At 41.9% G+C, this 13,281-nt stretch overlaps 1 protein-coding gene across 5 annotated transcripts in view; it reads right to left on the minus strand.

Annotated features, from left to right (window-relative positions):
- Positions 1-13,281, minus strand: part of NPAS2 (neuronal PAS domain protein 2) — a 99,190-nt gene that overhangs the window by 14,296 nt on the left and 71,613 nt on the right. For 4 of the 5 annotated variants that reach the window (XM_084526784.1, XM_084526783.1, XM_084526787.1 and 1 more), the window contains 8 exons: positions 9,247-9,365; positions 7,907-7,989; positions 7,095-7,201; positions 5,714-5,861; positions 5,037-5,118; positions 4,204-4,345; positions 3,397-3,503; positions 3,129-3,221 (listed from right to left, as the gene is read on the minus strand). In XM_084526784.1, the coding sequence (XP_084382910.1) occupies positions 3,129-3,221; positions 3,397-3,503; positions 4,204-4,345; positions 5,037-5,118; positions 5,714-5,861; positions 7,095-7,201; positions 7,907-7,989; positions 9,247-9,365 (881 nt within the window). The remainder of the gene's footprint in view (positions 1-3,128; positions 3,222-3,396; positions 3,504-4,203; positions 4,346-5,036; positions 5,119-5,713; positions 5,862-7,094; positions 7,202-7,906; positions 7,990-9,246; positions 9,366-13,281) is intronic. The other variant, XM_084526785.1, reaches the window with a different exon arrangement.

Below are 13,281 nucleotides of genomic sequence, written 5' to 3' on the forward strand. Positions count from 1 at the left end.
TGCCTGGCTTGCTGATGGCAAACTGCTCATTAACATGTGAACTCCTTGAAAGACACTTTGGGAAAGGAACCTGGTTTTCTTCAATTAATGAATGCAAGGAATTTTATAGGAGATAATTTTATAATAATTTTATACTTCAATGAGAAACAATTTCCATGTCCAGGCCTTAATTTTAAATAGGGATTTGCTTTGCAATGTTGCACACAAAAATGTATTGCTGTTGATTTTAGATCATTATTCCATGATTTTTTTCAGCACCTTCTTATATTTAGCATATTCATATTGAATATGCATACTGAATATTCAGTATATAATCTAGTATTGTCTTTTTGTTTTCTGTTTCACGTTCCTCTTGTCATAATACACTCGACAGCAACAATTAGCTGGTCTAGTGAAATGAGAGCTGCTAAGGAAGAAGACAAGGAACTCTCTTTTACTTTTTTCCCTTTTCCTCTCCAAAACCAAAGTTTGTTGATAATTCTAGCAGTGACCCCTGTGATTACAAAGCTTCTATTGTTTTTGTACAATGAGACAGTAACAGCAACTGACCTGCACAAGAGAGTATTTATCTCAAGATCTTTAACTGTTTTACCAATTAAGGAAGAAATCTGTAATTGTGTAATTATAAGATCTTGACTCAAAATGTTCCACAGAAAACACTGCGCAGCTTTAACTCTGCCGTTAACATCAGATGAGGTTGATATTTGTCTCACTTAGGTGTTCACAGACTTCTGTGGGATCCTCAGAAAAGTGCATGTTATAGCTGTCCCAGCTTTCCAGGTACAAACTGGAAAGAAGCAATTGGTGAGATATCTATAATTGCACAGGCTCACCAGTTTAATCAAGGTTTGTTAGTTCAGGGAAAATAATAATAACCAAATCGTTTTTCATGCAGCCCAGGGAGTGGGACTGGCACACGTTGGGTGTGAGCACTTGGCACGGTCCCCATCAGAGATGTGATGAACAGGAGAGTTGGGCACCTCAAAGACATTCTGTTCCTACAAGTTTCATGAAAACAGGTAGCTGGGTAAAGGAGGGAGACCCTGTTTATATTTTAGCTCGGTTTCCTAAGTGAATGAACCTTTCATTTCCTTCTACCTCCCACCTTCCGATCCTTCTGGTTGGTGCTAGAGACATGCAAGAGAGTTGTGATAGCCTCAAGAGCACCAGGTTGCCGCAATGCCATGAAACCTCTAGTTGAGCAGCAGCGAGAGGGACCCGCTCGTTCCCCTCCTGCCACGCCAGCCCCTGGGAAACCAGGTTTCATTAGTTTTGCAGCTCACTGAACAACTTGTTCGTGGCTGTTGTCTTCCGAATAACACCTGCGCAATCCCAAACAGAATTATTAGTGCTGCTTATTATTCAGTCATCAACATCCGCTGTGTTGTAGGGGATTTTAATTTAGTACAATGAGGCAGACAAACAAACAAATATTCTAATGGGGAGCACTCGGTTTAAAGTAAACCATTTACATTCAGGCAGCACCTAGGACTGTGCTTTAGGGTTAGTTCAGATAGGCAGGTAAGGGTCTAAAACTGTATTTTGGCGGAGGCAAAACCTGCACAGAGTTTGCTTGAAACCAAACCAAAGTTCAAGCAGATGGAGCCCCGGGTGAGTGCTGGCTGCTCACTGCAGATGCTGCTGCCTCAGGGTGGGATGTTTGCCACAAGGACTCTCATCAGTGTGCTATCAGGGGCCCTAAATGTCCACAGGCTCTGGCATCTGTGTGTCTGGTGAGACCTTCACCTGAGGGTGAGGAGCAAAAAGCCATCGGGCAGCAGCTTCTGTGGCTCTTCTTGTGTCTGCATGGCCTTCCCACGGGTCTGTGGGATGTGGGTTTGTGGTGCTGTTTTCCTGCTTCACAAGAAGGGAATCTACAGCTCGGGCTTCTTCAGGTCACTGCTGAGTGACTGAGCTTTGCTTTTGGTCAAGAAGAGGATTGCTGAGGGGTTGGCCATGCAACTGAACAGCACGGGGAAGAAACGGAGCCGGAGCATCAACAAGAGTGTTTTATTGGGAAGGGGTGAGGCAGCGGGGTTTTTGGTAAACAACTGGAAAGCATCTCTCCAGAAAAAGCTTTGATAGAGAAGGGAGGGAAGTAGGAGAGAGTCAAGCAGAACATGCCCAGGTTTATAATAAATAAACTAATTGATGTTTGGAAATGCATTAATGAATAAAGGAGAGGAATATCTGTAAAAGAAAATGACTGCTCAGAGCAGATAATTGATATGCTGTTTCTAAACTGCATGCCAGTGTGGAGTCGTGAAAAGAATATTAAACACAAAAGATAAATGAGAATTTGTTATTTAAAAGCAGAGATCCTCAGGACTTTTTATGTTTTCTATGCTACAGGAAGAAACTCTGAGATCTTGCGAGGGAGTACAGTGTACAAGAGATAGAAGCAGCTTAGGTCCAGGACTCTGTCATTTCTAAAATCAGAGGATGATGAGATAGATATTCATCACAACACGACCACAGGGCAGAAACAATGAGATGAGAACACGGTACTCAAATTTACTCCTTCAAAATCCACTGCAAATGAAATACTGGCTTTTTGGGCCATCACCCACACTTGAAATGTGGGTTCACAGATTTCAGTGGAGGATTTTGTCTCCAGCGACATCCTCGCTGTTGCTAGCACACCCACGGAATAGGTGTTGTGGAACTTGTGTGCCTTTTACTGCTGGCTAGTTGTGCTTCAGCAAAGCCAAACGGGTGTTTTAGGAGTGTCTTTGTTAGTTTTTGCTTTTAATTCTCATTGTAGCCTTGATTTTGAAGGGACCTGATTCTGTAGAAGCAGAGTTGAAAACTGATTTTCCATCTCTGTTTTCTGTCCTCCTGTGAAGTAGATGTGTGTGTGCACTTGGAACCTATTAGCACCTGGGCTTCTTCTGTGAATGTCTGTGTGCAGAAAAATATTTAAACACACAAGTGTATGATTCGGATTACTTTCCTAGAACATTTTAAGAGTTTGAGAGCTGGTGGATTTGGGGATTATATCTACTAAAGAAATAACCTAAAAGCCCCAGAAGACCTGGCCTCTCATAATTAATTCATTTACTAGATGAAGGCAGAAAACACCAGGAGAGAGGCAAGTGATCTATTCCACTTCCGAAGCCCCAACTAACCTGTGCCAGTGGTGCAGGCTGACTTGGCAAAGTTGCTTGAGGCAGCAGCTGCTGTGGAAGAAGCTCACATGAAGGCTGAGAAGGCAAAGAAGCCTAGGTTAAAAACAAATAAAAAACAAAACAAAACTTTATTTGTAAGTTTGGCTCCTTTAAAATCTAGCTTTCTTCTAATGCCATGGCTTTTGTGCAAGTCAATTTGATTTGCCAAATTGCTTACGTGGCACATGCCTTATACCTTCTGCCTATTCCTGTGGCTCTCGAGAGTTACCTGCAGGGCAGTAGGTTGGCTGAGTCTGTGTGCAGACAGGTCCTGCTGCGTGCTGGGTGTCCTTTGCAAGGGGGTGCTAGCCTCTGCAGTCAGCTTTGTTGGCGTAGCTGCAAGAAAAGTGTGGGTGAGTTCTCACAAACTGCAAATCATCACCTTTGGAAGTCAGGATTACAAGTGAGACCTGGCTAGAAATGATTATGGTCTGGCTGAATTCCAGCTGGAGTCAGGGTTGTTCTTGTTGGCTTCAATGGGAGTAAAATTAAACTCATAAGGAGGGTCTGGGCAAAGATAAAAGTCAAAGTGATAGATCATGATTCCAATGAGCAGAGCAAAAGGACCCAAGAGCTGTTCTAGAGCAGCTGGAACTCCCTTTTATGGAGCAAATAACTGTAAATTTTGGTTAGCTCATTGGATTTTCTTCCAGATCAGGGAGCAGAAAGAGCAAGTCATGGCTGGAGCATCCTTAATCTTGGCCAGAAGAGTTATCACCCTTAAGCTGCTATTACTCAGGTAAATCAGGAGGGGCCTCTCATTGCTCATACTGACACCCTCACATCTGAATATGAAAGTCTTTATTTTCATAACAGATCTAAGTAGCAGGTCTCATGGCTAGTTCTGCTACCCATTTTCCAGTGTATGGATGGTCGAACTAGAACCTTCCGTGTCATACATTACCATCACAGGTGATGCATTTCATTGTCACTGACTAACACATATCAATACCTCATTTTAATTTGCAGCCATGGTATATAGACACACATTCTGTAACTTGGCTAAATAACACAGTAACCCAGAAATGCCACTCACACGCTGGGTCTGACTTGGGTGTGTGGGAAGATTTTGGTGAGCTCCTGGATGATACCGAGGGTGTCCGGCTAGCACTGAGGATTGAGGCACCAATATCGAGTGCATTAAAGTGCTGTTCAGGATCCAAGCTGGAGCCACTGTCCTAAAACAAACCAAAAAGAGAATAGCTATTGCATCTGTCAGGGTAAAAACATCTTGAAATGCATCTAGTAATACTTGCAGACCCAGTTCTTCAGCTGGCCTAAAATTACTTGAGCAGAACTAATCCCAGGTAGGCCAGCAGAAGACTTGGGCACAAGTGTTGATGTCCCTTCCAAACAGCATCTAATTAATCCTCTTTCCAGTGAAGTTTCACTGAGGTGGAAATAAATAGGAAGCTACTGCCATAGTCCTTTTGCACAGTCAGATGTTTTTCTGAATGTGTGTTTTGCATAGAGTTGGACTTGACAGCAACTGCACCCTCTGTGAGACACTCAGCTGTGTGGAGCTTCTCTTTCTTCCCTCAGCAGATCTCCTCGATGTAGCCAAGAAGGATTGTCAGAACATGTCCAGATGGATGTCAGAACTGTAGTTCTTTGCCAAGGAAACATGAACATATCTCTCACTGCCCCTGCCCATGCTCCACTTAATTTGTGGCTGTCTGTGATCTCCAGGTTTATCCTTTCATGAACTTATCCAATTTACTTCAAAATTATTCAAGTGAGCAATGAATTCTGAACTTGTTAGGGAACCCACTCAGAAAGACAGCTGAAATTTTCAGTGATGTTAGCATAGGAAATAGTTGCAATTACTACATGTATTTATGAGGAAAAAAAGACTTGGTTTCATCGTACCTTTAGTGCTGAGGACACAACCTCTGAGGACACTTCTTCCAAGCCCATCTCCTGTCTCCGCTCTACCCGAACATCTGCGTAACTGAATGTAAAATATAATTCTATGTATCAGCATGGTGGTGTTATACATCCGTCACAAAATGTGCTTCAAGCAAATAGAGGAAGAAATTATTGTGAAATTTTACAGGTTAAATGAGCAGCTTAAAAAAATCACGTCAGATGCAACTGCACAACATTTGAGGGATTACGTTTTAATTTTCATTCCTTTCTCTACCTATCTTTTTGAAATCAAGAACTGTATTATAGAGGTCAAGCTCACATCCTAAAACTAGTCTGCAACTTCACTGAAACAAAACTAAACACACCAAAAACAAAAAAAAATGATTTAAGGAACAGAATAGTAGAGGGAGCTGTCTATTCCCTATTTTTGCACAAGATGGAAAAAATGCAATAGTTATTCTGCCCCTAAACTCGTGGTCAATAAATGAAGCATAGCATAGAGTAAGGCTTAGTCTGAGTATTTTTCTACAATGCACAGATTTTCTTCAGAGAGCTCAGGCTTCATTTTTGTAGCATAAAAGACACCTCATGTTTCTAAGAGGTAACATTTGCAGTCGTGAGGATGCCCTTGTCTTACTGTCCTTCACATCCCCGCTGGCTGACGGCAGTTTCCATACCTTACCACCATGTGTGTGCACACAATGAACTCCGGCTTGGAGTTCCACTGGTGGTACGTGATGTAGTAATGGGTCTGGAGCCAGATCCACTGCTGTCCTTTGGTCAGAAACCGATAGCAACACGACTTCCCCTTGCCAAACTGCATCACTGTCAGGACAGAGTACACACAGCTGGTCACACGGTTATCAGCGTGAGGAGGACATGAAATATAAACAGTGTTACAAAGGTGTCCACGGCCCCACTGGTTCCCAAGGGAGATCAGAGCCCAAGTACCTTTTGAGTGTGTGGGCCTGTGAATCTTAGGATAGAGATGATCATAACGATCCGTACGTGCCTTCTTCTGACAGCTTGAACAGTACATTCTTTAACAGTACAATTAACTTTAACGCTAGACACAATTGCATTAATGTCTGCTACAACTTAAACATAAATCTTTCCTTGGTTTATGTGCTGCTCACATACTGCTTAATGAGGCATCTGGGATTAATTTCTAAGAGTGATCATCTGAAGATCTATAGCAGAAAAGTACAGGATAAAAATGCTTGAAAAGATGAGTATTCCGTATGGATGGATTTTAGTGACTGCAGAATGAAGTGAGTATACGAGATAACATTGTGCAAACACAAAAATCATTTGAAACTGAAAGAAAATTCCCAGACTGACAGGAACCTGAAGTACAGTAAACTGTGGTATGTTATAAGTTTTAAAGATTCAAAGACAAATCTAATGTCTGCTTTTTGTTCCAGCGATTTCAAGGGGATCTCAAAGATGCACATATTTAGCCTTTCTATATTTTAATGTCAACATATATAAAACTAATTTTGGCCAGATATTTTCAGGCCACCCAGAGGCCTGAAGACTGAGACATTCCAGTCAAGTCTATAAGTAAATATTTAAAAAGGATTGCCTCATTTTCTTTACTTAGTGAGAGAGCTTTCCAATTAAATCTTAATAGTCTATCTTTAAATAATCACGGGTAATATCAATGCCAAATACTTGGTGAGCAACATTACAGTAAATAACCTACAAGAATTTTACAAAACACAATCTCCTCAGAAATTGCTTGATCTGTTCCTGTATATTCTTCACTAATAGAGCAGGGGTCAAATCTGGCATATTTTACCCATTCAGTGAGTCTCACTGGCTACTTCTGGGAATAGGGGGGGTCAAAGTGCTCATTTCAGAGCTAGAGGAATATGGTCCAGATGCTGAGCAGCTACAATGCACCTGATCTGTTATAATTACACTTGAGGCACATGGCTGTGAGGCAAGGGTTGGAACCTCACCTTCTGAGTTTACACCTATTTTAACAGAAACTGCATTTTACTGAAAGGAGGTATCCTGGTTAATTAAAGGAAATGTGGGTTCTGCAATACTTACAGTGTTCGTGGCACCTTGCGAGCAGCTCTAGGTCATCTATATGGTAATAGTCATAGCCAGAAGTACCCAGCACTTCAAAAGGCAAGTATCCTATAATCGGCGGTGCTCTGCATTTAGGCACAAGATAAGTGAATTCACACAACCAGGAAACAGGCAGCATCTCTGCGTGTTGACATGGATATGCTAAAAGCCCAAATCTACTCTCACTCATAGGCATGTAGTCCCAGCTGCCAGGGGACGGGATCCTGGCTTTGCCCCATTGTGCCTGGGATGCCCAGCAGGGGTTTGCCTTGCATCTGGGACCCATACCAGCACAGCAGTGCCTGCGGGCACCTTGCTTCCAGCACAAAACCTGTGATAAGCCTTTCTTTTCAAGGAAAAGGTGCTGGCGGAAAGCAGCTCTATTTCTAAGGGGCCTTCACGTGAAAACCTGCAGCAAAGGAGTTGTAACTCAGTGGGAACTGCACACATAGTCATGGGCTGGATTTTGAAAGAACAATTTCCACAGCTGTATGATAATGAGATATTTTTGCTGTGGGACAGGCTTCAGTCCATTGATATTTTTTAAAACAAACAAGAACAAGGTAATCACAAATTCTGCCTGAGAAGCAGGATAGCTTTCTTTTAGAAGACAGATAAAAATAAATGCAAGGTAGAATAGTAAACATCAGCTTTTGTAGAAATTTTAGTGGTAGTCCTCCTGTTCATGTGATTTAGATGTGAAACATAACACCATTTGAGAGAATTGCACTTATGAAAATAGCAGTAAACAAGCACAAAACACAATCAAGAGTGCTTTTCTTGTCACCGACCTGTGATCCAGGAATAAAAATTTCCATTCCAGACTGTGTCTTGACGTGAATTCCTCTAAAGGTTCTTCCACGATGCACATCTCCTGTATGGTGAAGAAAACCAACTTACTGAGAGGTGTAGCTTCACCTCTCTGCTTCATCTAGCTTGTGTTTGTTATAAATGCACAGTAGATAAGGAGATAAAAGGGAGGATTAATACATTTCCTGCTAATTACAAAGAGCAATCTATTGCATCTGTTTCCGTGTCACTGGGCCCTTCATGCGTACCTTAAATTCCTCTTTCTCCCTCTCCAGTTTACACCTAAATCCACACTGATGCCAAAAATATACTCTACAAGTCGGTAGCTGCTCAGGTGCAATGTGCAAGCATTGTTATGTGAAACCAAAATGCTGATTCTGCCATGCTCAGCCAGTCAGATACATATTTCTGCCTTCATTTGAGAGGACAAAGCCGAGACCGGGCATTACGTGACTCATCCAGGTGAACTGGAGAGATCTGTGTTTAGGATTTCCTGGCAGCTAAAACCTTCCCCTGGTGGTTCAGCAGCTGCTGTCTCCCTCGCAGTGGCTCGCTTGTTTTCGTGTTTGCTTTGAGATGCTAGTTACCCACGTGGGGGAATTTGCTTCCTGTGTTCCCAGAGATCCGTAACTCCAGCCTCTGCTTCTAGCATGACTACTATGGTTAAGATTAATGGAGGTGTCCTCACACACCTCAGAAGGGACCTGGTTGCCTGTTGGGGCCGTGAATCAGTCAGAAGTGCCCCACAAGGGCCCTGTGCGGTAATGGAGCCAGGCCAAAGGGCAGTGATTTCATCCAGCCTGTGTCTCAGCTGTGCTTTTTTAATCTCTTCACCCCTGGGGATGGGACACCTGATGCAGTAGCTCGCATTTGTTCATTAGGGAACCACGGTGTCAGGCACAAGGTTACGTTGTCTATCCTTTATTTTTATTATTTTTTATTTTTTTATTTTTTCCCAGAAGCAACTATTTTACTAACAGGTTGGGGAGAAGGAAAACTATGAGCAGGGCACAAAGGAAAGCATGGGTAGCCATCTGTGCCCTGTCCCATCCCAGGAGCAGAAGGTGCACAACCTATCTGCAAAGTGACATCGCTGTTCCTCGGGCAACCAGGGTTCGGGTTACCCATGCAAGAGGGGCAGGAGTGACACCACTTGTGCAGATCCCGACTCACCCTGCTAATCCTCTTCACTGGATTTCTGTGCATGAAATGTGATATCTGTAATCCATTCAACTAGCTAAATTAAGATTTTTGAGCGTCACCCACTCTGAAAGTGTTTCGAGAACTTCTGGAATGAACGGGACCTGGGACATGCTCTTACCTTTAAAAACTGAGGTGTTGCCAAACGAACGGTAGCAACAAAGCAGATCTGCTTTCCTGACGATGTTCGGTAAGCCCTCGGGACAGCATCATCAAAGCCATTGCAGGTGGAGTTAGGCACTAAGGCAGGAAAAAAGTGGGACCCGGAGTCATGCCTCGTATGAGATTTGCTCTCCCTGCATGTTTTGCACACTTGAAACGTCCTAATACTAATTTTATTCACATAAAGTGCTCTGGAAGCTTTTAAAGCTGATATGCATATATTTAAATCCAAGTCAGTAATGTTAGGCAGAAAGGCATCAGAGCTTAACTCCACGTACAAATCTTAGAGGTTAATCCTAATAAAAATAAGGCCAAACCTTATTACAGAGCATAAACCAGCTTTCTGGAAAGAAACCCCACGCATCCAATTGCTCTTTTTCACCACTCACAATACAAATATATGCTGCGGCATGCCTAGCGTGTTCCTCCTGTGAGGCAGTGAAAAAAGATTGGCAAGGGAAGAGGCTGGAGGCAGTTCTTCAAGTCACCAGTGGCAAAACACTGAGGACCAAAGCCAGCAAGGCTTCGTCGAGCTAGCAGAGCCTGCCTGAGATTTGTAGCTGCCGAAGCGTGTGCTCCTGGTCTATGTTTAAGAAGCGTCCCCAGTGTGCTTGATTTCTGCTTCTGCTGAAGAAGAGCAAAGAGCATCCACTGTATGGCACTAGCTGCCATCTCTCACGGGTCTGCACATGGCCTTCTGGCTCCTGAAATGCTAGCCAGAAGGAAAGACTGGGTGCAGCGTGGCTACAGTTTTTATGTATGGTTTTTATCCGTCTTCTGTAATCGCTTGGCTCTCGTGTCGCTTTGAGGACCTGCTAGCACGTCCTGCCATAAAGATGTGTTGCCAAAGGAATGTGTTGCCTTGAGTTTGTCCATAATCCCACATTCAAATGACATAATGCAAATTATTCATCCAAACTGAGCTGTTTAGAGATGATAATCCCACTCACACAGGACTGAAAGAAAACTGTGTTAAGCTGCAGTAGGAACTGGACTTGCCCAGCTGGCTGTCTCCCTCGGAGGCAGAGAGGGTCCCCTCCAGTAGCCAGAGGTCACTAGTAGTAGTTAATCTAATACTAATGGTGATTAATGGTACCATGAAAATATCTTTCCTTACCATTAGGCCCCCATAATCAATTTTGTGAAGTTTTCTATAATTTGTTTCTCCTCCATAGGGCAAAGCAAGGATCGGCATATCAGTTCTTGTGAAAATGAAGAGTTTTGTATCTGTCTGGGGAGGAGTTCACTAGCAAATTTTATTCTGGGGTGCTTCTGCACTGGGCTTTAGTTCACTGACATAAATTGTAGAGATTGAAGAAGTCTCAATTTACCTATCCCATGTGCTTTTGGAAGCCAGAAACCTATTGAAAACCTTGGCATAACAATACCTAGCTGATACCAAGGATAACAGGGTATGAGACAGAACAGGAAATGCTCTGAGGAGAATTCACAACCGTGATTAACTGGCTCAGACCACTGTATGCACAATACTTTGCGCCAAGAAGGGGCAGAAAGATTTCTCATCTGAGAAGGCAGCACAGGCATGAACATCCACAGAGATTATAGCCCTCTCTTGCAGTTGAGTCTTGAGGGCATGGCTGACTGGATATTAAGATAAAAAATATGGGCAAAATTCAACTCCTTTCACCAGCAAAGCTCACTTGCTCTGGGGACTTCCTAGGAATATGTATTCCGGTTCTAATCCTGGGGTTATGTGCACATAAAAGGGCTTCTATGGGATTATTAATACAAGAGGTGGAAAAAAGAAGAAAGATGCTGCAGGAAATGGGAGAAGTCTGAGTAAAGTGTTATTATTTTTGCTCTGATACGATTACTTCCTGCAAGTCTGTTAATTTCTGTAGTCAGACCTGTTTAAAAAGTAATGGTATGGCTATAAACCCACATTAAGGACATCTGCTGCAGAGAGCACTGAGGTCGCCTCTCGGCCTCCTCTTCTCCAGGCTGGACAACCCAGGTGTCCTCAGCCTCTCCTCACAGTATGTGCCTTGTAGATCTTTTACCTGCTTCGCTGCTCTCCACTTTCAAGTACCTTAGCATCCTTTTATATTGTGGAGCCCAGAACTGCACACAATGATAGATATGGTGGGAGAATCACCACTTTTGACCAACTGGCTGTGCTGTGTTTAATACACTCCATAACATGAGAAATAGAAATAAGATAAGCACATTCAGCCTCCAAAGCACAGGTATGATAAATTAACCTACTTAGTGAACCCATGGGCTTGCAAATGACACTAGTTCCAGAAGAAATGCTGAATGGAGAGTGAATTGCACCAAAGAGAGCAGATGGCTTTTTTGATGTGAGCTGTCTGATGTAAATGGACATGATTATGAGACAGTGTATTCCCAAATACATCACTGAACATGGTGTTTAGAAAATAGGATTATTTTTCCAAGAGGTAAATGCAATATTTAAAGGGTAATAATTGTCATATAGTATAGATGTGTAAGGTATTCGGGATTTCATCACCGAGAATGTCAAACTCAGAGGCAGTGAGAGAATAAGCCTGCAGAGATGAGATAGAGCTGGCCTGGCTGAAAGTCATCCAGTCTTCTAACCGATACTGTGCCATCTCCATATCTGATTGACTTTGACAAAGTCCAAAGGATTAAAAGCATCCATAATGCATGCAGGAAACCACTACCCTGAAATACATATCTCGATCTGAAAATAACAACTACAATAACAAAAAGAAACAAAAGCATGTGATTTGTTTCTGAATTGCTTTTGCTGCCTGACTTATTTTGTTTGTATCTGTTCTTTGCACAGGTCTATCTTCACAGCCTGTTTTGCTCTTCCAAATTCCAAATTTTTTGTTGATACCTTTAAAGTGCAGTTAAAAAAAAGAGATCAGCACATGAATTAAATATATGTATCCTGGCATAATCTTTTAAATGTGCCTTCTGAAAAATCATGCTATATGATTCTTGAAGTCCCTTTGAAAGAAAAAATACGCACAACATCTTTAAGTTAAAAGATCAGCAGTGAATTTTCTGAGAGCACAACAGAAAAACAGTCAAATGCAAAATATAGGATGAAGTCTAAGGCTATGATGATATTTACCTTTGTAAGTCAAATATAGGTCTTGGAGTGCTTTTGTCAGAAGGTGTCTGATGAAAATGTTGAGCTGGCTATAACCAGTGGGGTCAGGTAAAGGAGGCCATGTATGTTTCACAATTAAATGATCTAGATAACACATCCTGAGTAGGGAACTATAAGGTTGTCTGAGAAAGCTAAATACAGAGTCAAAGGTGAAACGGTTGTCTCATATATATCAGTTAGCTGATCATGCTCCTCAGCATGAGTTTTAATAGTGTTCATGGTTACTTATCAGATCTGCTGCTCCTAGAGTTACAACATGATTCTTTTGCAGAGGAGGTATTAAATTGCCTGCAAAAATGTAACAAGATAGAAGAAACTGATTTGCCTATACAGAGGGGTTTAAAAATAAAAGGACCAGGTATATTAAGGACAAGACGTTAAAAATAAGTAATATATAGAGAACCAAGCTCTTAGACACCTTATACAAAAGGGTTTTTGTCCTTAGGGATACAAATCATACCATGTGAAATGAATAAAAACATGTTTAAAAAACAAAACAAAACAAAAAACAGATGACAGTATTCAGTTAATAATAGTACAGCCATCAGTTGTTTGGTCATCTTATTTTAACTCAGGAAGTTTAAAACATAGTCCTCCTGTAAGAGCAAACCTCTCCTTTATGCAATTTGAGAGAAGAAATCCCTCCTTCCTATTTTGCCAGCAAATGTTAATGTTTAAAGAACTAGCTTTAGTGACTGACAAACAAACTGAATGGCCATTTCAAAAAACACAAGCCAAACAGGCCGGAATAAAACCAAGAGTGTTTCATATAAATAAACTCAGACCACAGAAAAACAGAAGATTCAGTGATTAATATATGTAATGGAAAACACTAAAGTGCTAATGGCAAGTAAGACTGCACTCAATAGC

Source organism: Aythya ferina (genome assembly GCF_964211825.1).
Source record: "Aythya ferina genome assembly, chromosome: 1".
In the NCBI taxonomy this organism is placed as follows: domain Eukaryota; kingdom Metazoa; phylum Chordata; class Aves; order Anseriformes; family Anatidae; genus Aythya; species Aythya ferina.